This window comes from Citrus sinensis, chromosome 3 (genome assembly GCF_022201045.2).
Source record: "Citrus sinensis cultivar Valencia sweet orange chromosome 3, DVS_A1.0, whole genome shotgun sequence".
NCBI lineage: Eukaryota > Viridiplantae > Streptophyta > Magnoliopsida > Sapindales > Rutaceae > Citrus > Citrus sinensis.
Window position 1 is genome coordinate 7,072,216 of NC_068558.1, and position 24,686 is coordinate 7,096,901.

At 34.7% G+C, this 24,686-nt stretch overlaps 2 protein-coding genes across 2 annotated transcripts; both read left to right on the top strand.

Annotated features, from left to right (window-relative positions):
- Positions 1-5,542: 5,542 nt before the first annotated feature.
- LOC102578041 (thaumatin-like protein) lies at positions 5,543-13,515 on the top strand. Its single transcript, XM_052437660.1, has 2 exons — positions 5,543-6,232; positions 12,707-13,515. The coding sequence occupies exons 1-2, from the start codon at positions 5,563-5,565 to the stop codon at positions 13,312-13,314; spliced, it is 1,278 nt and encodes a 425-aa protein (XP_052293620.1). The 5' UTR covers positions 5,543-5,562; the 3' UTR covers positions 13,315-13,515.
- A 2,296-nt stretch (positions 13,516-15,811) lies between these two features.
- Positions 15,812-16,677, top strand: LOC102621968 (protein P21-like). Its single transcript, XM_006477372.4, has one exon. It carries the CDS (start codon positions 15,937-15,939, stop codon positions 16,636-16,638), a length of 702 nt encoding a protein of 233 aa, XP_006477435.3. The 5' UTR covers positions 15,812-15,936; the 3' UTR covers positions 16,639-16,677.
- Positions 16,678-24,686: the final 8,009 nt, after the last annotated feature.

Genomic DNA, 24,686 nt, shown 5'->3' on the forward strand with positions numbered 1-24,686 from the left:
ATCCCAAAACTCTTTTTTTTTTCCTCATCATCATCAATCCATGATTATTCATTATCTTAAAACCCTAGAATTGTTGACATCATAAATAAATAATTCTCTTCTCTAATATTTTTTTGAATGTCTACAAATAAAGTGAATTCTTAGAACGAGTTTTCTAATTTGTTTTAACCATTTATTTGATTTCTAAGCAAATTCTTTTAAGTGCATATGTTGCGTAAATTAGCAAGTATACTAGTAAGCATAAATAATATAATAAAGAGTAGAGTATCGTCTCATAAAGATTGTATATCCTATTAGCTACCAAAATTATTCTAACCCTAATTTATTTGAACAATTGAATAGGCAAATTTAGATTAAAAATAAAAATAAAATAAAATAACTAAAAATTATATAAATAAATATGCAGGCAGTAATAAAAATCACCAAGAGATTAAGATACTAGAACATTCGATTTCACCATAACTAATCTAACTTAATCCTCCATCTATGTTATTGAAGTTTATTACTCATGTTGACAGTGAATTTCCTTAATCTATTCAATATTCTCTTCGAGTAATGTCAAAAATACCTTCACATATTAGCCCAATATATCTCTATGTGAATTTAAATATGCAAAAATTCATTAAGCTCTATGGAAATTCTTAGAAAAACTGCATGAATCACGTTGACACATCTATGTTTTTCGTTCAATTCATGGCATCCATTACACTGAGCAAAAATACATAAATCTCCTCTTGGTCTCATTATGTATCCTCAAATCATTCAAATATTGGCTAGATATTTAAATTAAGCACAATAATGAACACTTAATCATGAAAAAATAAATTATAAATAACATGAAATTAAGTCTTCATAGTTAGGTTATGTCATATTCCTAATAAAATAAATTATTTCATTTAAATATTAAGAGGATTCATAAATATTATAGGGAACATTGAAGTAAAATAATAGAGAAAGGAAAGAGGAAAACTCAAGAGGCTGTCTCTCCCAAATCCCTGCAATTGACTTCTCCACATTATTGGTCCTGGATTTGTAGTGGCTGCTTCTCTTAAATTTTTATGTGTCAGCTGTTTTCTTCTAATGCTTCTTTTTAAATTGTAATGCCACCACAAAATCCTTAAATCAAAAGGATTTAAAACAAGCCAAGCGTAACCCACTTTAAGCCCATGCACCTGAAGCCCACTTGAATCAATGGTCAATGCTTTCCAACTATTCACATGAGTTGTACACTTAAAAAGTCAATTATTCTTCTTTAAGCATCTTTTTCCCTCTTTTCTTTTATTCTTCACGTGGTTTCCAGGATTAAGCCTTGGCTTTTTCGATATCCGGATCCAAATTTATTTGACATTCCTATTCAGGTGGGTATGTTGAGTAAAATTTTAATTTTTAATTTTAATGATGGGTTTAATGAGTATATAGGTTTTATAAGTATTTTATTAGGTTCAAATATCCTCACCAAAATTGTTACAACATAATTTAATTTGATTCTTTTACCTTTACAACATCAAATATTCAAATTGTCCAAATCATATGCTTTTGTTCCATAAATTTAAATAATTGGTGACAATTTAATTAATTAATTGTCCAAACTTCTTTATTTTAAATTATTAAAAATTTATATGAATTTTTTATAATTAATTTTTTTAAATGAATTGGGTTTACAAACATAATGGGTAACATATCATCACCCTTCCATTCAATTGGATTATTACCACAAGATGTAAAAGCATACTCAAACTTATAATTGAAAAAGATTATTAGAGTTCTCATTATCATGGGGGAGATTTCCCTAATGTGAATATATTACCCCCACTTAAATCTTGAAAATTTTAATTTATCTTTACTCCTATTATTATTATTATTATTATTATTATTATTATTATTATTATTATTATTATTATTATTATTATTATTATTATTATTATTATTATTATTATAACAATAATAAACTAAGGTCGGTTTAATAACTTGTAACTATCTATTTCAATTTTGAGATAAGGTAAACACATTAATAGCAATACAATTCATTCCAATTCCAATTCCCGCAGTTAAAGTAAATAATTTATTTTAATTTTCATTCTTCATTTCAATTTCAACCCATTCCGATTTGCATTCATTCTTATTACTAGTTAGTAAATACAAGATTAAGGTATTATGGCAAAGAGCCATTTATGCAACCTACTTCAAACTTATGCAATTCACATTTACTTGACTTTTCAATGGTATTAATGGCAATAAAGAGACGTACTTCAAATTTTCACAAAATAGCTCTCTCCAGCTTCTAGCCCTCGGCTTCTGCATTTCCTTGCCTTTTATAGGCAAGGAATGCATTATCTTTATTTATTTTATTATAATATATATATACATATTGCGAATTAATTTAACACAAAAATTTATTTGGGGAGTATTAAGATAATTTAGAAATAATGAGCTCATTACTAATAATTTTATCTTTATTACACGTACATTTTTTAGTATTAATCAGCCATATACAACCTACTTGAAATTTATGCAATTCACATTTACTTGACTTTTTAATGGTATTACTGGCAATAAAGAGACGTGCTTCAAATTTTCACATTTGATTGACTTTTCAACAGGCAATAAAGAGAGGGAATAGTTTTGCTGCAGGAGAGATTTCATAGTACGTGACATATATTACACCCAATTAATACATAAACATAAATATTATGTGTGTATTTTTTTAAAAAAAAATTATTATGTAATTAGTAATTTTTTTGAATTAAACTATGCATATCATATGTGTAATAATTGAATATAATATCTCTAATGTAATTCAAAATTTCTACATGTTCACATAAAATTTTCAGCATATTCACATTTACTTTGACTTTTCAATGGTATTAATGGTAATAAAGCGACGTACTTCAAATTTTCACATTTGATTAGTAATTTTTTTGAATTAAACTATGCATATCATATGTGTAATAATTGAATATAATATCTCTAATGTAATTCAAAATTTCTACATGTTCACATAAAATTTTCAGCATATTTACATTTACTTGACTTTTTCAATGGTATTAATGGTAATAAAGCGACGTACTTCAAATTTTCAAATTTTCACATAAAGCGACGTACTGGTAATCCCTATCTTACATGCATGTAAGATACATCTCCCTCACATGAATAGTGCATGTGTGAGACCTATGCACTATTCATGTGAGGAAGATGTATCTTACATGCATGTAAGATAGGGAATCCTTGATTGCTTTAAAAACATGCTGAAAAAAAATGTGGCATGAATAGGGCATGTAGGCAGAGATAGCAACATTTCTCAAGGGGGCCCATACCCACGAGTCTCCAATTAATTCGGGTTGGGTATGAGCCCCCAAAGAACTTCAAAATTAAAAACGGATTTATTTTGGGGACAAACCCAAACCTCAAGTATATTTTGGGTATGGGTTTGAGAATTTTATTGGGTCACCGAACCCGAATTTAAACCCAAAATATATTTTTGTTTTTGAAAATAAAATATATTTTAATTTAATCAAATAATTAAAAAAATTCAAATAATGAAAAAATAAAACAAAACCCCATATCTAAACTCACGGCCTCTCTTAAAACGCTAGACTCTACCCATTGCCACCTCCAAGTCGAGCTTCTGCTTCTCGGCTTTTGATATAAGAATAGTGAACTGCTATGAGCTCGCAACGAGGATGCCATCATGTTGAGTTGAGTTGACTCGGCAACTCGGAACCTAGAAGAAGCGAACAAGTGAGTGAAGAAAAGAATAGCAGGAGGAGCAGGAGAACAGAATTGTCAATGACCTCACATGGCTTGATACACAAAAGCAAAGAGCATTGTTCAAGATTTTTTTATTCAATTTTTTAAATTTCTTTAATAATTAGCACTTTAAAGATTTAGCAATGGCGAAATTGTTTTTTCTTTAAGGCAAAGAAAGAGTTGCAGAGATACATGAAGAAGATTTCTTTGATAACTGACGAGAGATTGAGACTAATGAATTTTTTTCTTTTTATTTTGTTTTCAATTTTTTATTTTGGTTATGTGGACTGTAAAGGTTTTGAAAATTGGATCATTTGTAATTTCATTTTTATACTTTTTTTTTAAAATTATTAATTTTTAAAAAATGGAGATTGGGTCCCAATTTAATCCCCATATAATTTGAGGATTTTAGGGGACATACCCAAATTATCCTCAACTAAAATTATTTCGGGTAAGGGGCGGATTTGGGGATTACTTTCAAATTGGGTTTGGGTTCGGGGATGATGATCCCCACCCCGAACCCGCCCCATTGCCATCAGTACATGTAGGGCACCAAATTTAAGGTATTCTAACAAAGAGCCATATGCAACCTACTTGAAATTTATGCAATTCACATTTACTTGACTTTTTAATGGTATTAATGGCAATAAAGAAACGCACTTCAAATTTTCATATTTGATTGACTTTTCAATAGGCAATAAAGACAGGAAATAGTTTTGCTGCAGGAGAGATTTTATAGTACGTGACAGCTATTACACTCAATTAATGCATAAATATAAATATTATGTGTATATTTTATTTTTTTAAAAATAATTATGTAATTAATAGATTTTTTTTAATTGAACTATGCATATCATATGTGTAAAAATTGAATATAATATTTTTTATGTATTTCAAAATTTCTACATGTTCACATAAATTTTTCACTATATTACATCGTCAAATGGAGATTTCAATGTCAACAATGGAGGCCATTTGAGCGAACTTTAGCTGCACAAAACTTTACATTAATTTGAAAGGCTTCGTATGTTTATAAATTTGAAGTAAATTCATGAGCCAAAGCGTGAGAGTTATGCGTAAAATATTTGTAAATAGGGAAGAATTTTATGAGTTATGTATATATCTCCATCAAGTACACGTTCGTTCTAAAAAGAGAAAAAGCATGTGTTATTGAAGTTGATAAAATGTGATGAAACAGAGGAAACGAGCATATGCTGTTATTGTGTGTATGGCTGTAACAGAATAGCTCACTCAGCTGACGTGGCTCAATTAGTTATATTGGTTTAAGAAATCTCACGTGTGTGTGTAACAGCTTATTAACTATTGATTGATCCTCGCTATATATATGTGTAAGATGTATTCATTCTGTTAATGAGAAGTTTCTACAAGTTTCCTTTATAAGATTTTCTTTCTTTTTCTTTCAACTTTCTTGCTTGCCAAACACAAATACTTAGTTTTCTATTAGCATGCATTCATTCTAGTGAAATTTTCTATATCTTAATCTTAATTGCTAAGTTAAAATAACCCACAGAAGCTTCCAACGAGGGTAATTTAAGTCAACACCACGAGGACTATTAATTAGTGACGACGGACAACCACCGACGGCAATGCTAATTATTAATACTAAATAAATAAATTTCACATATAGAATCGGTCTCATATATTTGCTACCTACATTTCTTGACCAATCTTCATATGGTGCCAAACACCACCACATCATCTCTCAAAAATGTCTACAATACTAATCCAATCTAACAGTACACATTCTAAAATTTATATAAACCCTCATCCATTTCCCCTCCAAACATAGCCAAAATGAACTACTTTATATCTTTATTCAATGCATCCTTCCTTTTTCTCACCCTATACTTAACTTTGGTCAACGCAGCCACTTTCGATATCAGAAACAATTGCCCCTACACGGTCTGGGCTGCAGCAGTGCCAGGTGGAGGCAGGAGACTCGACCGTGGCCAAAACTGGCCCCTTAATGTCAACCCCGGCACCAAGGCAGCCCGCATCTGGGCTAGGACCAACTGCCAATTCGATGGAGCCGGGCGCGGGCGGTGCCAGACTGGTGACTGTGGGGGACTACTCCAATGTCAAGCCTATGGCTCACCCCCCAACACCTTAGCTGAATTTGCACTAAACCAGTTCCAAAACTTGGATTTTATTGATATTTCGAACATTGATGGGTTTAATGTTCCTATGGAATTCAGTTCGGTGTCCGGAGGATGCAACCGTGTGATTAGATGTACGGCTGATATTGTCAGGCAGTGCCCGAATGAATTGAGGGTTCCAGGAGGATGTAATGGGCCATGTCCCGTGTTCAAGACCGAAGAGCACTGTTGCAATTCAGGCAAATGTGGACCTACAAAATTCTCCAGGTTTTTCAAGGAAAGGTGCCCGGATGCTTATAGTTACCCTAAAGATGATGCAACAAGCGTTTTCACTTGTCCTGGTGGGACTAATTATAAGGTTGTGTTCTGCCCGTGAAGACTGAGTCAGCTGCCTATCATTTGTTGGTTGGAATTATCTGCTATACGTTGTATGGTCGCTGCAATCTATGTGTAAGGAATAAGGCTTTAATTTGCCTTTGTGGCTTCAAGCCGCGTCACATTAATAAATCTTCTAAACTAGAGTTTATATATATACGATTGTCAGAGATTTTTCTTTTATGAGTCGGAACATAAAATTTACATGAGTAAATAAAATTAAGGTGAAAATGGTCCAGCATGTTAAAAAAAAAAAATCAAATTTATTCTTCAATAGTAACATTTTAATGTTAAAAATTAGACTTCATAAATGTAATGGTTATTTAAAAAAAAGAGATATTTACGTGGTACAAATGACAAACACCAGAGATCTGTCATTCTCTTACAAATTAAAAATAATCAAATAAGAGACGAGAAAGAGAGATATAATAAAGTATTTGAATTAATAAAATAATAATAACAGAGAAACTATCAAAGTAAGTGGAAAAATGAAAAAAAAAAAGAAAAATATGTTGGGATAGTTATTACATTTCATTTGTGGATCTACCAGGAATCAAGAATTAGCTCTTAAGAAAACTTATCTCCAAGGAATTTTTATTTCCTAATGCTCTCCACTCAATCTCTGAAATTAAAAACCTGATGATCACAATCAATATATAGATATTGGACCTTTTACTTTACTCATAAGTCATCAATGGTTTTGGAACTAATTTACGAAAATTATGGTTCTTAATTACTTGTCAAAATTGGACGTTGAAGAAATCATACCAACTGCCTAAAATTTACTCCTTTTTTTTTTTTTTTTGCTTTGTGTAATGAATTTGTCATAATGTTAAGCCACAATGAACTTGAAATTAACCTTAGATCTCATTGACTGTGTTGTCTCTATTATATCATTAGTACTTGTATTGATTACGTATCTACTTGCACTACTACAAAAATGACCTTTAACACTTCGTTTCTGACACTTCGTAAAAAGTGTCAGTAATGTTATACATTTGGATCATTTTTTCCATTTAACAAATATGTATCATAAATCACTGGTACTAAGGTGTCAGTAGCATAAAACTCAGTAATTACTAATACTTTAGTATCAGTTATAAAAACAAATATAATTCTAATTATGTTTTTACTTGGACTCGAACTCAATATCTCCGAAGTTAAAATTTTAATTTCAAACTACAAACCACTTGTGTGCATATTTTCTTTGTTTGGTTAAACCGTATATAATTAACTACAACCCTTTGCTATAATTTAACACAAAATTTTCAATCTCCCTCCACCAAAATTTGTTCCCTCTCAAACAAACTAAAATCCAAATCCCTAAAATTCCAAGTGCCTAAATCCCTAACTCTCCCTAAGCGCTAACCAACGGCAGCCCCTCTCTAAGGCCTTAGTAGCACGCACGATGACAACGGCACACGCAGCCCATGCGGCGGCGGCGGCGGCGGCAGCCCAGCAGGTCGTACCACACACTGCAGTAGCTCGCTCGCTTTCACTCTCTCTCTGAAGGCACACACAGCAGCAACAACCCCTCTCTTTCACGCTCGTTTAGTCGCTCTCACTTTCTCCGTCTCTGGTCACCATCTCACCCTCCAGTCTAAATTATTGCTTTTGCAGCCGCGTTCAGCCGTCGCCATTGCGCCGGCCGCCTGAGACAGTGAGTTGAGATTCCACTTTTTAATTTTTTCATTAATTTTTTGTCTAAATTAGATTAGTCAAATACTCAAATTAATTGAGTTGTGAGTAATACTGTAATAATTTAATTTGCCCCGCATCCCCTAAAGAAGGTAAGCAACTCCATTTTTAGGGTTCGTGTAGTAGTTGTCTTGCCTGAATCGCCTTAGTAATCATAAGGTCGGTTTTCTCAAGAAGGGCAACTTCGATCTTTTGGCATTTTCAGTGCTTCTTCCGAATCTCTCTTCACTGTAGCTTGCTTCTGCATGTGATTTGAGGGCCAAGAATTTATCTTAAGGGCGAATCATATTATGTTTCAATTCTCTGTTTGACCCTTTTAACTTTTGAATTTCAACATTATGTGTTTAGTGTTCTGTCAGTTGTTTTATCAAATACATAGGCCTCTGGGCTTTAGACACTAGTGTTCAAAATTGTCATCTAGTTTTTATGGTATCTTTGAGCAGGGGTTTCACTTCATTTGCTTGAATATATAAAAGATCAGTTTTCATTGTCATGGATCAAAAAAAAAAAAAAAGGCTTTGGCCAATGGTACCTCAGGAGGTCAAAGCCAAGGCTTCCAAAGACATTGTTCCCACGATCGATGTGACTCAGTTTGGCTACTTTAAGGTTTTGGGTAAGGGCCTTTTGCTTGAGAATCAACTCGTTGTGGTGAAGCGTTTCCAAAACAGCCAAGAAGAAAATTAAAAAAGCTGGTGGGTCTGTTGTGTTTACTGCTTAGGTTTATGTTATTGCTTTTATAAATTTTTTTCTGATATTTTGGTTTCAGCTTTTGAGTATTTGACTATATATTTTTGGATATTTATATTATCATCGGAAACTTTTCGCTTTATATTAAGACATGTTATTCATTAATAATAATATTTTACAGAAAATGTTTTAATTTCTTTCTTCCATTCGGCACTCGTAGTATTTATTTGATTCGATTTCTATCATGGTGTGTTGATTATGCGGATGATAAGATACTACCTTGCTCCTTTACTTATGCTTGATTCCTTATACTAGAAACATACCTCTAGTAGAGTTGCCATTTATCTACTTTATTGTTGTAAAATTTGTTATAAAATGTATAAGCAATCATTCATTTGAACTCTCTTTATACGCTTAAAATCTGAATTTATGTATGAGGTGTTAGTGTCAATGTTGTTGATCATTTCAGTAAGTAGTGCCAATTTATAATGACCTTGGTGCATTTCTATTCAGTTAGTAAACTTTTGTCATTTAAGTTGTTTATTTGTTTAACAAATGTATAACTAGTTTCTACAAATTTACTTTGTGTATAATAGATAATTCAAAATCTTGGCATAGAGGAAAGTGAAGTTTCTGAGGTAAATAGGGTACTTTACAAAAACTATACCACATTAATGGCTGGTCTAAGATGCATTATATATGTAAGTTTAAATGCACTATTATTTATATACATATCCTTGCAAAAAAAAAACCAATAAAAGCAGTTTCATAAACTGATGTAAATGCTGTTATTATTGTTAATTTGCAGGCTATCTGTTATGACTTCAACAATGATGACTATCATAGGTAACATTATTTTCTTTTCTAATTCATTTGAAAGTGTTAATTTGCAGGGGCTGTTTCTACTATAGAACAGCAACAAGACGGTCCCTGTAAATTTCTAGTGGCTGTTTTCACTGCACAACAGCCCCTACAGATTTCCCGGGGCTGTTTTGTTGCTATTCTAAAGTCAAAACAACTCCTATAATTTTTTTGGGCTATTTTGCAATGGAAATACTTTTGAGGATTGTTGAGGAAGGAGGGGAATGAGAGCGGTAGTTTTTTAGAAGGCTTGATGAGAGTTTCATAAATTTGACAAGTTTTATGAGATTAAAGTGAAAGAAGTTTATGCTAAGGCTGAAAGTTTGAGTGGGCAAATGGATGTTTTGATTGCAGATTTCTGTTGTTTGATTATAAAAAATAAGAAGTTTTTAATTAGATTGACTTAGATGTTTTGTTTTCTGTGACTTGTAGCAGGTTATCCAACATGGTTTCTTCAGACAACTTAAGCTAAGGTTCTTTATTTCTATAACTTTCAGTATTATTGTAATCTTATTTCTTATTGTTTTATTAGTTGTTGAAACGTCCTTCAATTGCTCTGTTTAACTACTCACAATCAATTTGTTTTCGATAATCTATTTCCATACTAATTGATTTTATGTTGTTGTAGGTGGGAAAAAAATGAAGCTGTAGATGGATGTTGAGTGATGTTCTTGTGCTTCTTTTTGGTGGAAACTAAATTCGTACTTTGTGGTTGTTGAAAACTTAATTTAGTACTTATATTTTTCTTTTCCAGATAGTGTTGTAGTTGAATCATGTGAATTTGAGTGATGTATTTGGGATGTTTATTATGTGAATTATATTGTGACATTTTATATATTTAATATATTTTGAGCTTTCTTTTGGTTGTAAAACATTCAGGAAAAATATAATTAGAATAAAAAAAATTTATTAACCAATCTTGCATAACATTATTAAATACTGACACTAAATATTTAAATTGACATTAATAATTTTTTATATTATCGAGCTAGCTTATTATTGATACTATAGTCACATAAATCACTGACGTGTAAATAGTATCATTAAATACCAACATCATCATGTCATTATTTTAGTGATACTATAGTGAAATAAATTACTGACACAAAAATTACTGACACCAAAAATTAGTGTCAATGTGTTCTGGCTTGAGCAACACTGACACAATTAACAAGTGTCAATAAAAGTAATTACTGACGCTAAATTAGTGTCAGTAAAACTCATTTTTCTAGTAGTGTTGGAAAGGAAGATGATCTCATATTAATTTATAATTTTTTTGGGACTTGATTATCTTATGATTATTATTATTGTTCAAATCAAAACTTGGAACCCAATTGAAACGTGGGGGCTTTGTCATAGCATATTGTGAAGAAGTTAAAGCCAAGTTCAAATTCAGAAGTGAAAGCAAAAAAATAAATAACGAATCCTGAAGATGCCACGAACAGAAGGCGATTTCTGGTGATGCTAAGAATTATTTATTTGAGATATTTATTACCGAGGACTTTTCGTCTGCTTCTAGTCTATTCTTCTAGATTACGGGAGTATTAAGATCAAAGCTTAATCAAGATTTTATAACAACCTAAACTCTTCGATAGCGGTCCTTCTAAGACTATAGAATATATTATTAATTAAAAATGTGCTGACTTAAATTTTATACGTGGTAGAATATTTATCATTCTAAATTGAGATAGTCCCTCCACCTGTATGCGTGGGAAAATATTTTAATTTTTTCTTATATCAAAAGTGGCTGCAAATTCGTTATGTAATTAATTATCAGTAGGTTATAATAGGTAGTTAAAAAATAATAATAATAATAGTTCAAGCAGTCTTATCATTTCTGGTAATTGGTAATTATTTCTCATCAAGACTTTTCTTCACTGTCTTTAATGAATGGTTGCACTAACAAATGAAAAGTCTATCAATGCTGTCGGGCCTCAACATCATGTGCCATGTGTGATCAAAGTTCAGTGACATCAGAACCGTACAAATTTCTCTAAATGTATGTGCAATTTATATTTTCCGAGTTCTCATAGTCATATACAGCGCATAATCCGCCTCAAGCTGCGCTTCTTGATAACTATTGCTTGACCCAGCCTGTGGAACGAGACTTCCGTGCATGTATCATCCTTAGTTAGGCCTCAACAAAAAAGACATTAAATTGGAGGCATTTACTTCTTGAATTTGAATTGCCTTTTGATTTTAGTTCCCATCAATTTTTAAGGATTTTGTACTACGTGTCTAGCATTATAGAAGTCAATGAGATGAAACTTATACTAAAAGCTATCTCATCTAGAACTTAATTTATAAGCTATCTCATCTAGAACTTAATTTATTTACTTAGTCCAAAATTACTTGCAACTAGAAATAGGATTTTTATTTTTCAGCCAATGTGTGGGATTCACCTTAACACTCATATCATGACTCATGAGTTTAACTTTGTCACTATTGATAAACTTTTCATTTCTTAATGTAACCTGCTTATGGTTCATGTAGTTTTATTAGTTCATTTTTAGTTCATTTGCTCACGAACTAACTTATACTCAAAAGACTTTCATTGGCTTATGAAATTAGTTAAGTTTGGTTTATTTACCTTATTATTAGTTTATGGTTCATGTAATTAACCTTATCATGTCATTTTGCTCACAAACTAACTTATACTCAAAAAGTAAGATCAATAATTGATGATTGTTTGAAGTTTATATACTTAGTTCAAAATTTATTCTCAGGACTGAAGGTGGGATTGTCGTAGCATTAGTACTGTAAAAGTAGATAATTGAAATTTAATTATTACTTCTCCATATCTAAAAAAGCATCGAAGATCAAGACTAGCCGGCCCCCGATGTAGTCGAGTCATTGCAGCAAAACAAAAATAGAGTAATTAGGCCACCTTGGCCTTTCCCACGAGGAATATTAATAGTCGATTTCCTCGACTATAATTAGGCCACGTTGGCCTGTCCTACGAGGAATAGTCGATTTCCTTGACTATGATTCATGTAATTAAACCAAAACGTCATCAATCATACAAAATTTTTAATAATATAATACGTAATACCAGAGCCACCCCCGGCCACTGCCCGCTTCTATATAAAGCCTCAGAAGCATCACACATAAACCAAACTTATCTATTTTCATATTCATTATCCTCTCCAAAATGAAGTTCGTTAAAGCTCTTCCCATTTCTTCTGCTCTTCTTATTATCATTTCCATCACCCTGACTCATGCTGCCAAATTCGATATCACAAACAATTGCCCCGACACCGTCTGGGCCGCCGCTGTGCCCGGAGGCGGCAGGCAACTCGACAAGGGTCAAACATGGACCATCACCGCCGAGCCAGGCACAAAAGCAGCCCGCATTTGGGCTCGAACCAAATGCCAGTTTGATGCTTCCGGCAAAGGCAAATGCGAGACCGGTGACTGTAACGGACTCCTCGAGTGCCAAGGCTACGGTGCAGCACCTAACACCTTGGCCGAGTACGCGTTGAAGCAATTCAATGACATGGATTTCATTGACATGTCCAACATTGACGGATTCAATGTTCCCATGGAATTTAGCTCTGTCTCTCCCTCATGCAACCGCGTGATCAAGTGCACTGCTAACATTCTTGGCGAGTGCCCGAATGAATTGAAGGTTCCTGGAGGATGTAACGGGCCGTGCCCCGTGTTCAAGACCGACGAGTACTGTTGCAATTCAGGCAACTGCGGACCTACAGGTTTCTCCAAGTTTTTCAAGGATAGGTGCCCGGATGTTTACAGTTACCCTAAGGATGACGCTACCAGCACATTTACTTGCCCGACTGGGACAGACTACAAGGTTGTATTCTGCCCCTGAAGCATTTTTTTTCAGGGGTAGAAATGGAAATAGAAAACTATACGACATAGCCTTCTATATCTGTTATAATATTGGAATAAGGACCGTGTGGTCTTCACTGCCATAGAGCTGGAGCAGGCACATGTAGTTATGTGCGTGTATGAACTATAATTTGTTCGTGAATTAAAAGGAGAATAACTGAAATTTTATGGGGCTTCTTTACATGCTGAGTTTTAACACATTTCTATACGTGAGAGGTTACACATTAATTAGCAAACAACAACAACCCAATAATAACGATTCACTGTATGTATATATTTGCGTTGAACAACTACCGGCCAAATTGATAGTTAAAACTAAATAAAAATGTATCTGTTTAATTATATTATCATTGCCTAATTGTACTTGCGTGTAAAAAGGTGTTATTATAGAGATCAAATCAATTTTTCATCTTTACCCCTCCCAAAAGTCAATTTTATTATTAGAAAAATATTAGAGTCCGGGTGCTCTCCTAGTCTAATATTTCCTAAACTTTTCTTAAAATAACAACACGTGTCATTTAAGTCTTTCTACAGGATTTGATCTATCTTACGCTTGCTTTATAAAACAGCAAAACACGTGGTTTTGTTATTTAGCTAAAACCGCGAGCCCTGTTTTAATCAAATTGCGTTCTCTTTCTTTACTTTCTTTTCTCACAAACTTCAAATTTTTGCCTGTAAACTGGAGCAAAGCAGAAATATTGGCGTGAATTCGTTAACAATTTTGAATGTAATGGAATTAGACGAGAATTGAATTGCATCGTTGTTATCGCTGTTACTGCTAGTCCGCAATAATAACTGGAGACACTTGAAGTTATTGATTTTGTCTGATATTGGATCCTCCTATTGTGATCGCTATTCCTATTTTACTACATATATTGATCCTCTTCTCTCATTTGCAAGTTGATTTTGGTCCTTAAATTGATGGTTGATAATAAAAATTAAAAAGGGAGGAAGGGGGGAGGGAAGAGAGAAAAACATGCCCATTAATTATCAAATCTTGTTTCGATGCACATGAAATAGAGAAGAACAAACGACTGAGAAGAAAAAAAAAAGATTAAAAAAAAAAGGAAAAGACCCTTGTAAAGAAGTGCAGTTAACGTTTACTAGACGTTTGTTGATTTCAGAGTTTTCAGTTAATCAACAAAATAATGTGTTTTTGTATTTATTGAGAAAAAAATTTAAAATAAATTAAATCTTAACTGTAGAAAGACTTAAATAATATGTATCATTATCTCAAGAAAAACTTAAAAAATATTAAATTAAGAGAAGATCTACATAGAGAGTTACACATTATACAAATTCGCGCAAATTTGTAATTTATACATACAACAAAAACAGTGTCACCAATTTAAAAATATGACATCATCTTATTCAGATTGATCCAACACAGTCCATCCTTTCCGAAGGCCCAATTTAAAAGGATATTGGGCCTGACTTGATAACGAATTTTTTGGACCAGAATTTGTGCTATAACCTACAAAGAAAGACCAAGTACTCATAGGGGTGGGTACGGTTCGCTTCACTTCGAAATTAAGTAGAACCGATTTAAATCGGTTATTTTATAAAAAGAACCGAACTCAAATAGATCGGTTCGGTTTTTTCGATTCTGAACCTATTGGGCCTATTTTGAAATTTGAAATTTTTAGCCCATTGGGCCTCATGAATGTAATAATTTTTTTCAACAATTAGTTCATTCTAATTTCATTACAAATATTAACAATAAATACAAAGTATTCAAAACACTAATATCTTACTAACTACTAATAAGGTATTCACAAAATATGAAATATTAAAATTTTAAAATACATAACCAAACTTCAATACTCCATCTACATAAACATAATCATAATGTTGTAAAGACAAATAAAAATAACAACAATTACAACTTACAACACAAAATAAAAAGAAAATTTAAAAACAAACGCCAACAATATTCTCTCATCTTCACCAAAAAAAAAAAATTACAAATAAACGGCAACAACATTCTCCCATTTTCATCAATATCAACATTAACTTTAGGCATTTTCCAACTCAATATTTAGATTTATAAAAAAAAAATTTAACACATGTTGATTTGAATAAAATTTAAAATTAATTTAGTTTTTCGGTTCGATTTTTCGGTTCAGTTGAGTGAACTGAATACCAAACCGACATTTCGATTTTTTTTATAAATAATATATTTCGATTTTTTTAAATAAAAACCGATCCGAATTAAAAAAAACTGTAGGTTCGATTCAGTATTTTTAAGACCACAGTTTTTTTTCCCACCCCTAGGTACTCACCTTTGCTCGTTTTCGCCGTAAGGCATTCCAAATGCCTCCTTGTATTAACTCGATAACTTGGTTTGACCCGACTCTCCACCCCGTGTTTAGTCTCTGTTGACTTTTGACTTAACTGGATGTGGAGTTTGGAGCCCCACGACGATAGTTATAGTAGTAATTAATAATAATAAATATCTCATCATCATCTTAATATGGAAATTTCCAACGAGGGTTCCTGTAAAATTTTCTACCCAGCTAGCTGCAAGCCTGCAACAACAAAACAGAGCTCAATTAAATCAAAGACGAGTACATTAGAGTTGTTAAATATCTACAAGTACAAGATGAGCTTCTCCAATTTCCTCTTTTTGTCTGCTTTATCCAGTTTTATCCTGTGGTCGACTAGCATCGATGCAACCGTTTTCGAAGTCCAGAACAACTGCAGCTACACGGTCTGGGCAGCAGCAAATCCTAGCGGCGGCAGGGAACTATACCAAGGCCAATCATGGATAGTCAACACCGACCCCAATTTTAACGACATAGGCCGCATCTGGGCTCGAATCAATTGCCGCTTTAATGTGAGCAATGGCACCGGAAAATGTGAGAGTGGTGACTGTAACGGGGTTCTTTACTGCGTATCAGACGGTGCACCCCCAGTCATCTTAGCAGAATATTCATTTCAAGGAGTCAACAACATGGGTTTCTTTGATGTCTCCGTGGTTGATGGATTCAATGTTCCTATTGAATTTAAAGGAACGTCTAGCGGATGCAATAAAGTGATCAAATGTAGAGGTGACATTAATGGATTGTGCCCCACTGAGTTGAGGCACCCCGGTGGATGCAACCATCCATGTTCAGTCTTAAAAAATGACCAGTTTTGTTGCACTTGTTCTAATTCTACTGCGACTAATTGTGGCCCTACCACGGCCTACTTCAAAATTTTCAAGGATCTGTGCCCAGATGCTTACTCTTACGCCTTGGATGATGCCACTAGCACATTCACTTGCCCGACTGGCACCGACTATAAGGTCGTGTTTTGTCCTTGATCCTTGAACCATCTCTGCTTTTTCTTTTTCCCCTTACTGCCCGTGCTTTCTTGCTTTCTTTTTTTTTTAATTTTTTATTTCTTTAATGTTTAACTATTCTTTCTTTCAATTGGATCGCCGACTATTTATCATTGCTCTATGAGCTAATAGAAACATGACACACATACCGAAAATAAAAGGGAAATTTACAGTAATAATAAAAAAAAATTTGCTTTTTTTCATTTTAACCCCCCACAAATATTTCTATCAACATTAGCCATTAAACAACCTTTGAGACCAAAATACCCCTCCCTCATCTCTCCCCCAACACTCTGTTTCACTCATCTCTCCCAAACCGATCCAACTCCCATCATCGGCGTTGACATCAACCCTCGTCGGCAGCGGCTCCATCTCTCACCGGCATCCGATCTACGATCTACAACCTTCAACAAAACCTAGGTTAGTCATTTTTCTAATTTTCATTAATTTAAAATGAGATTTTAGAATAATAATAGTTATAGCTTGAGAATAATAGTGGTGGTGATGATGTTTGTGGTGGTTGGTGGTGTTTGGGAGTATTGTTTTCGATTTTGGAGTGATTGCGCTTAATTTTGGGGGTGGGGAGGGAGGGGGGCAGGGCGCGCGCGCGCGCCCATCGCTAGGCAGCAGCGCGCGGCCATGCGCGGCCTGCTGTCGCACAAAAAATTAGTATTTTTTTTTGAGTAATGATACAACCACAAACTCTTGTACAAACTTATTTTGTACAAACTGACGTGGCATTAATTCATTGGTTGAATGAAAATATAAATTAATAAAAACAAATCATGTGGGCCAAGTGATATTTAATTCAACCAATCTTATCATGCCACATCAGTTTGTACAAAATAAATTTGTATAAGAGTTTGTAGCTGTATCATTACTCTTTTTTTTTTACGAGTCAATTTTTTTTTTCTGTAAATGTAATGTAATAATTTTATAAATATTACAGATACATGGCGAAATTAGAATCACCGGATATCGAAGTAGGCAAGATGTATTTTCGTTATGCCGATCACTTTCCTGGTCGAATTTCGAGCATGTGTATGTTATCTTCGGTCGTAAAAGCCATCGAGGAAAAATTAACGAAGCGGCAGTTATTCATGTTCAAAAAGGATATATTTGGGCATTTCTTGGAGTGTCGAAGTTTTCCATTTAGTGGGGTGATTTTGCACAATCTTTTACTGCGGCAAGTGGCCCATGAAGAAGATAGTCGTGAAGATCAGTTATGGTTTCAAATTGGTAAGCATTTGATTCGCTTGTCAATTGTCGAATGGTGCTTGGTTACTGGACTTTCATTTGGTGTTGATACCAATAAAAAAAATGATGAAATGGAGCAGAGGCTACGGAATACGTATTTTGGTGGTGTGCATCGTAAGATTAATGTGAAGCAATTCGATGCAGTATTTAAGGAGTTGAAATTCGAGGAAATGGACGCATTAAAGATTGCGCTGTTTTATTTTGCGGACAGAGTACTAAATGCAAGAAAAAATCACTGTCAAGTCAATTTCGAGTGGCTTGACCAAGTTGATGATATACAGTACTTTCGAAAGCGTCCATGGGGTCTATTGTCGTGGGAAATGATTTAAGAGAGTCTTGACAATGCACTGTTCGAGAAAGACGAGAAATTTAAGAAGACTCGGTTGAAAAATCCAGATCATAATATTGAAAAATACAATCTTTACGGCTTTACGTCTGGGGTTCAGGTGCGTTTTTTTTCTGCGATATTAATAAGTTTTATAGTATTAAATATTTGATAGTTGTTTTATTTGATTTTTCACTTTGGTTGTTGTAGGCTTGGATTTACGAAGCAATCGGAGGGTTCCCATCAACATGGGTCGTCAAAACGAAGAATAAGATTCCCCGCATTCTGCAATGGAACCACATGGCGTCTTCGAGAATCAACTTTGCGGAGGTTTATTCGTTCTTCAACGACGAATCTCGTCTTGTAAGTAATATGTATTACTTATTTTTTTAACTTTACTAAATTTAAGTTATGTATACTTACTCAATTGAATTTATGGCAGGGGGACGTTTTACAAACTCTTGAGCCAAATTCAAAGGAGAGTAGCAGAAAATATTGGCTCTCTGTGAAGGATTACGTGCCAAGCATTCCAGACTGGGTTCATAAGGTCGGTATACTCTAAGTACTAACAATTTTTTAATCGAAATATTTGACTTTTCATTTACTAATTTTAAATGATACTTTATACAGCACCAATCCTCAATCAACGCGATGCCGTCGGTTACAAGGCAATCAGACGAGCATGACGATCATGACAACATACCAAACCCAATACCAGAGCAGCGTCATGACACTTCTGAGGATGAGGTGGCTGTTGATGACCACCAGCATCAAACAGACAACTCTGATGACGCACGAGATTATGAGGTTATAAATAATATACGATATTTTTCCTTTATAAATTATTAATTTTTTATTGTTATTCTAAAGTTTTATTTTTTTCTTTTGTAATAGTCGAGGACAAAGCAGTTTAATGATTACATACAACGACGGCTGGATAAGATTGATTGTAACGTGTATGAAATAAAGTCAGAATTAAAAGATTTTAAAGAAACCGTTGTTGGCTTCATCGAAACATTTTCTAAACGTCTAAATAAGGATTCTCCCGCTGCACGCTCGTATACGGTGAGCAAATTTAAATTTAATAATTATGTTCGTTTAACTTTTAATTTAATAGTTGTTTAATATGTTCTTCTTGGCGAATGGACAAGCCCCGGATGACTATGGAGTGTATACTGACGTGGGCAATGAAAATTTGTCTACGCCCACGTCATTGTATAGTTTCTACGGGGATGTTAGTGGGGAGAGCGTGCAGGTGTTCACTGAGGTGCCTCCGGGCGTTAGTAAGTTTGGCTGCGCGTACATACCGTCGTATGTTTATAACAGTCCTTACATGATTCCTCCGGTCAGGCGAGGACAGCACGTCCGGCCTTTACCTCGACCCCAAATCATGGAGCATGCGATTGACATGAGTACGAGTGTGAATGTAAATCCACTTAGAGAATTAGAGGACTCTAGTCTGTTTGCTGAGTTTGATCGATGGTTCACTGGTGATAGCAGAGGCCGCCGGAGAGTCCAGCACCCGCGGTCATTCTTTGAAATAATTTTGGGTACAGCTTCGATGGGATGGCTAGGCGATGAGGTATTTTTATTTTCAAAGTTATGTATACTGTTGTGGCTTTGTTTCACCAAAATTTTTCTTTTTAATCGTTATATTTCTATTTCTCAACAGCATAATCACGAGTATCTCCGCTTGATTAGCGAGAAACAACGGCAGTACCCAAATGCCTTACTCCAACGTGTCACACATACTGACACATTTTTTTGGGTAACGTGCCGACAAAACTTATAAATACTATTTAATTTTTTTTAATTATTGCCTTTAAGTTTTGTTTATTTATGCATTTCTTGGTTATCTATGTACTAAGTGTTCTTGAATCAGTTATGGAACAACATGGATTGTGCGGTCGATTCATTAGTATTCGACGACCGCGTGAATAGTTATCTTTGTGGGCGACAGCACACAATGTCCAAATCAATGACGGATGTTGATATGGTATGTATTTTATTGCATTTTATATACAAGTTGTCGATTTTTCTTAGTTGTTTATCAATTTCATATATAACGAACATGTTTTTGTATTTTTATATACAGTTACTCATCCCTGTTAACTTGGACGGCGAGCATTGGGTACTGGCACGAGTAGACTTTTGGAAAAACAAAGTCTGGATTTATGACTCATTACTCACATGCCGCGACGACAAAAGATACAGGTTGAAATTCAAGCCACTTGAAGTTATCTTCCCTCGATGGTTGGAATATGTTGGGTTCTACAACATCCGACCTAAGTTGCGGAGTGCCGACCCCTGGAAAGTTATCGCAGTTAGGAGCGCGCCACAACAGGAGCCCGGAACTGGCGATTGCGGTGTTTTTGTATTGATGGTTACGATGTATTTAATGTTCGGGCTTGGATTGGAGTTTAACGCTAGTCATGTCGAATACTTTAGAAAGAAGATTGTGGTTGACATATTTAATGACGATATTGTATTGTAAACCGTTGTAGTAATTTAAATTTTTAAACTTGAATTTTTTTTTAATTTGCGCACTTAAGTTTATATAATTTTAATGCTCACATTTTAATATTTTAAAATAAAAGAAAGTTTTATGACATATAAGTGTACAATACACAAAACACAATAACAACTAACTTCGAGTCGACGCAATTAGATTCTTACATCGCTTACGATTATGGCTCAGTTCATGACACCGCCCGCATCTTACAGTTCGCCTGTTAACGTCCTCGCCAGCCGAGGGTATTCTGAGCTCTTTACGACGGCCAGGTGGTGGTGCCTCAACTAGTGGGTATACTTGCATTTCCTGAATTTCATCTGGAATTTCCCAATCAGCCACATCACCAACTGGCTCTACTGGTCGTGCATAAGCCATCGCCAATGATTCTGTAGTGTAAAAGTCCGAGCATAGGTTAATAAAATCCACCCGGTGTGTTAGACACGCCGCAATTGCATGAGCACATACAAGCTGATCAAGCTAAAACACTCTGCATGTGCAAGTTCTCTGTTGCAAGTCAACCAAACCTTCCTTAAGCCCACCGCCTACCACTTGAAATCGATGCGGAGACACCGGCCGAGCTATCATTCTTTGAGCTATAGTTCTCCTCTCGGTGACTATTTCATCCGCCCATGTTGTTAGCCGAGTAGTCATTGATTCAGCCACAATTTTTCTATCATAGAACCATTGCTGCATTGTTTTCCTAAAATGATCAACAAGATTAGTAACAGGAAATTTTCGAGGTTCCCGCATGAAAGAATTAACACTCTCCGCGATGTTGGTGGTAAGTATGCTGTACCTCCTACCTTCAAACTGAGACCTTGCCCAATTACACGTACCGACATTATTTTCTAGGTAATCAGCCGCACCAGAGTGGATTATCCACAACCCTTCAAGTTGTCTCTTAAATTCCTCGTGGCCATATGCTTTTGCTGCATTAATAAAGACAGGCTCAAATTGATCCCAAAGAGCTTTGGACATTCTAAATTGAGACTTAATGTTACCTTTGACGTGGTAAAAACAAACGCCATGAGTTGCATTGTGAAATACTTTAAGAACGGCTTTCCTTATGGCAGTGCATCGATCAGAGATAATTACCAACTCAGGTCTATCGCCAATCACTCCGTGTAACTTCATCATAAACCATTCCCAAGCATCATTGTTTTCTGAATCCATGATCCCAATGGCTAACGGATACAATTGATTGTTACCATCAAGACATGTTGCCACGAACATGCTTCCATGATATAGTCCCTTCAGATGAGTACCATCTACAGCAATGACAGGCCGAATGTACTGCATAAAACTCTTGATGGAAGATCCGAGTGCTACAAAATAGTACAAGAAATTACAATCTCCATCCTGCTCGAGGTGAGTGATTGTACCCTCATTAGCTGTAGTTAGTACGTGAGAGTATTTAGGGAGCAAGTTGTATGACTCTGTAGGGTTGTCTCGAACTATTTCAAGACCAACTTCTCTCACCCGATATGCCTACTGGTATGTTAACTGAACACCGTATTCCTATTGCATATCTGCTCTTATATCATTCGGAGTATAAATCCTCTTGTCTTGAATATATTTTTCTGCGATAATATGACCGACAACCCGGCTCCTTACTTGATGACGTCCATAAACCAATACCTCATTATGACAAGTGTGTACATTGTCAATTCTCTTCACCACCCAAGGAACATTTTGCTCGTTCGAACATCTAGTTGCTCGAATACGCCATTTACATGATTCTGAACAACAGTGAGCCTCGAAACGTGTCGTAGTAGACCGTGCAATCTTGAAATCAAACTTATCTCTAAAGGCAACCTTGCGTAGTTGTAATATAAACTCATTCTTCTCAGCAAATAGCTTACCCACACTGATATCATCTGAATCACAACTGCTAACAAAGCTTGGAGCAACCATGTTCGAAGGCAAAGTTGGAGCAAGACTTGTAAGGGGGTCAATTCGCCTTCTCAATCGCACCATAGAAGGACTATGTCTATTGCCTTTGTTATTCACAGGAGTATTGTCTTCACACTCATCGTCGTGCTGAAACGACGAAACATTCGAAGGACCGGCTCCTCCATCATCACCATCATTATTGAAATGAGTGCCCCTGGTATTATTAGAAGGTTCTGCACAAACATTATCCCCCTCTGTCTCATGATGAAAATCATCATTGTCCCGAAAATCATTGTTGTGATACGGAGAATACTGTTGCTCCAACGACGTCGTTATTGGAAATACCGTTATCATCAATGTTGTCATAATTGTCGTGGATTGGAGAGTAATATTGCTGCAGCGATATTGTCCTTGGCAACACCTCTTCATCATTATCGGGGCCAGACATATTTGCTCTAAACGAAGTTTCTGTATCGACATGTGGCTCAATACCTTCGCTCGGAACTCGAGGTGATGTGGTCACGAATATAGGAATGCATCCAAAATTGGCTATGTCGGATGCCATATGCAACACAACCCTCACCATTTCATCATCAAATATATCTATGGGCAGTGCACATATACGATATAATGTGTTACTAGACCTCAAAGTTGTCTTCATTGTAATACTATATTCATTAGGGTTTATTTGTAACACCTCGTATACTCTTGTCAATAACTGATCAAACAGACAATTTTTCCCAACAAAAAAAGCTCGATTTTTACCATTCACATACTCCATACGACCATCCTCTAATGTCTCCCACCAACCATCGTAACACAATTCAAGTACAACTGAATCCATTAAGCCTGAAATTATAAAAAAAAAATTAATTGGATCCGGATCAAATTAATACAGTTTTAATGAATCTCCAAGGCTTGGTGCGACAGGCACCCTGTCGCCAGATTCACCCACGACTCAGTTCAGCAAGTTCAGAAAATAACTCATACCACTAAGTGATGCCGATTAGTGTTGGATTCGGATAGATTATGATCGGATTTCACCTTTACTGTTGTCTTTTGCCGTCGACGTTGGTTGATGATTAAGCTGCGTTTGGTTTGACGATATGGGAGAAAGATTGTTGCTTTTGGTCTGTAAAGAAGGGTAATTTGGGGAGAAAGACTTGTGTTTGGCTAATGTTGATAGAAAAAAATTGAGAGGGTTAGTTGTGAAAATAACAAAATATTTATGGTTATTTTCGTAAATTTCCCAAAATAAAATACGAAGTAGATGTTTTCTATTTGAACGTATTGAGCCTCTTGTTCTTTTTTCTTTAATTTTTTTTTTGAACATATAAGAGAAAAAAGAACAACAATAATTGGTCATTTTTTTATTGCCTAATGACAATCACATTAGACCTGTTGTCTCTTGTCTGTTGGTCAGTTTGGATAAGTGTTATTTTCAGTCTTATGATGGTGTGCTGAGAAAAATCCTTTAATCAAATCGCATCCCAATTCCCACATGTTATCAATAAAAATAAGTATAAATAAGGCAAGTTTAGTAATGTTACAGCTTTTAAAATAATAGTTGTTAGTGGTATTATTGACTATAAGGTTGTATTCTGCCCCATGGGAATAGAAAACTATACGACATAGGGTGCGTTTGGGATTGAGGTTGGGCAGCTGTAGCTTAAAAGCTACAGCACTAAAGTGTTTGGTAAACACTAACCGCTGTAGCTTTTAAGCTATATTGATATGATTTTTCACTTGTATAATACAAAATTTATTATATCTTTAATAATTTTATCAAAATTATTATTTAAAATTTATATTTACTATATATTATTAACTTTTGTTTCATAATTACAGCTTTTTTTTCACAGCAGCTGTAGCTTAAAAGCTACAGCACCTCAATCCCAAACGCATCCATAGTCTTCTGTATCTGTTAGAACATTGGAATAAGGACCGTGTGGTCTTCACAGTCATTGCGCAGGCACATGTAGTTATGTGCGTGTATGGGTACTGGAATTAAAAGGAGAATAAATGAAATTTTATAGGGTTTCT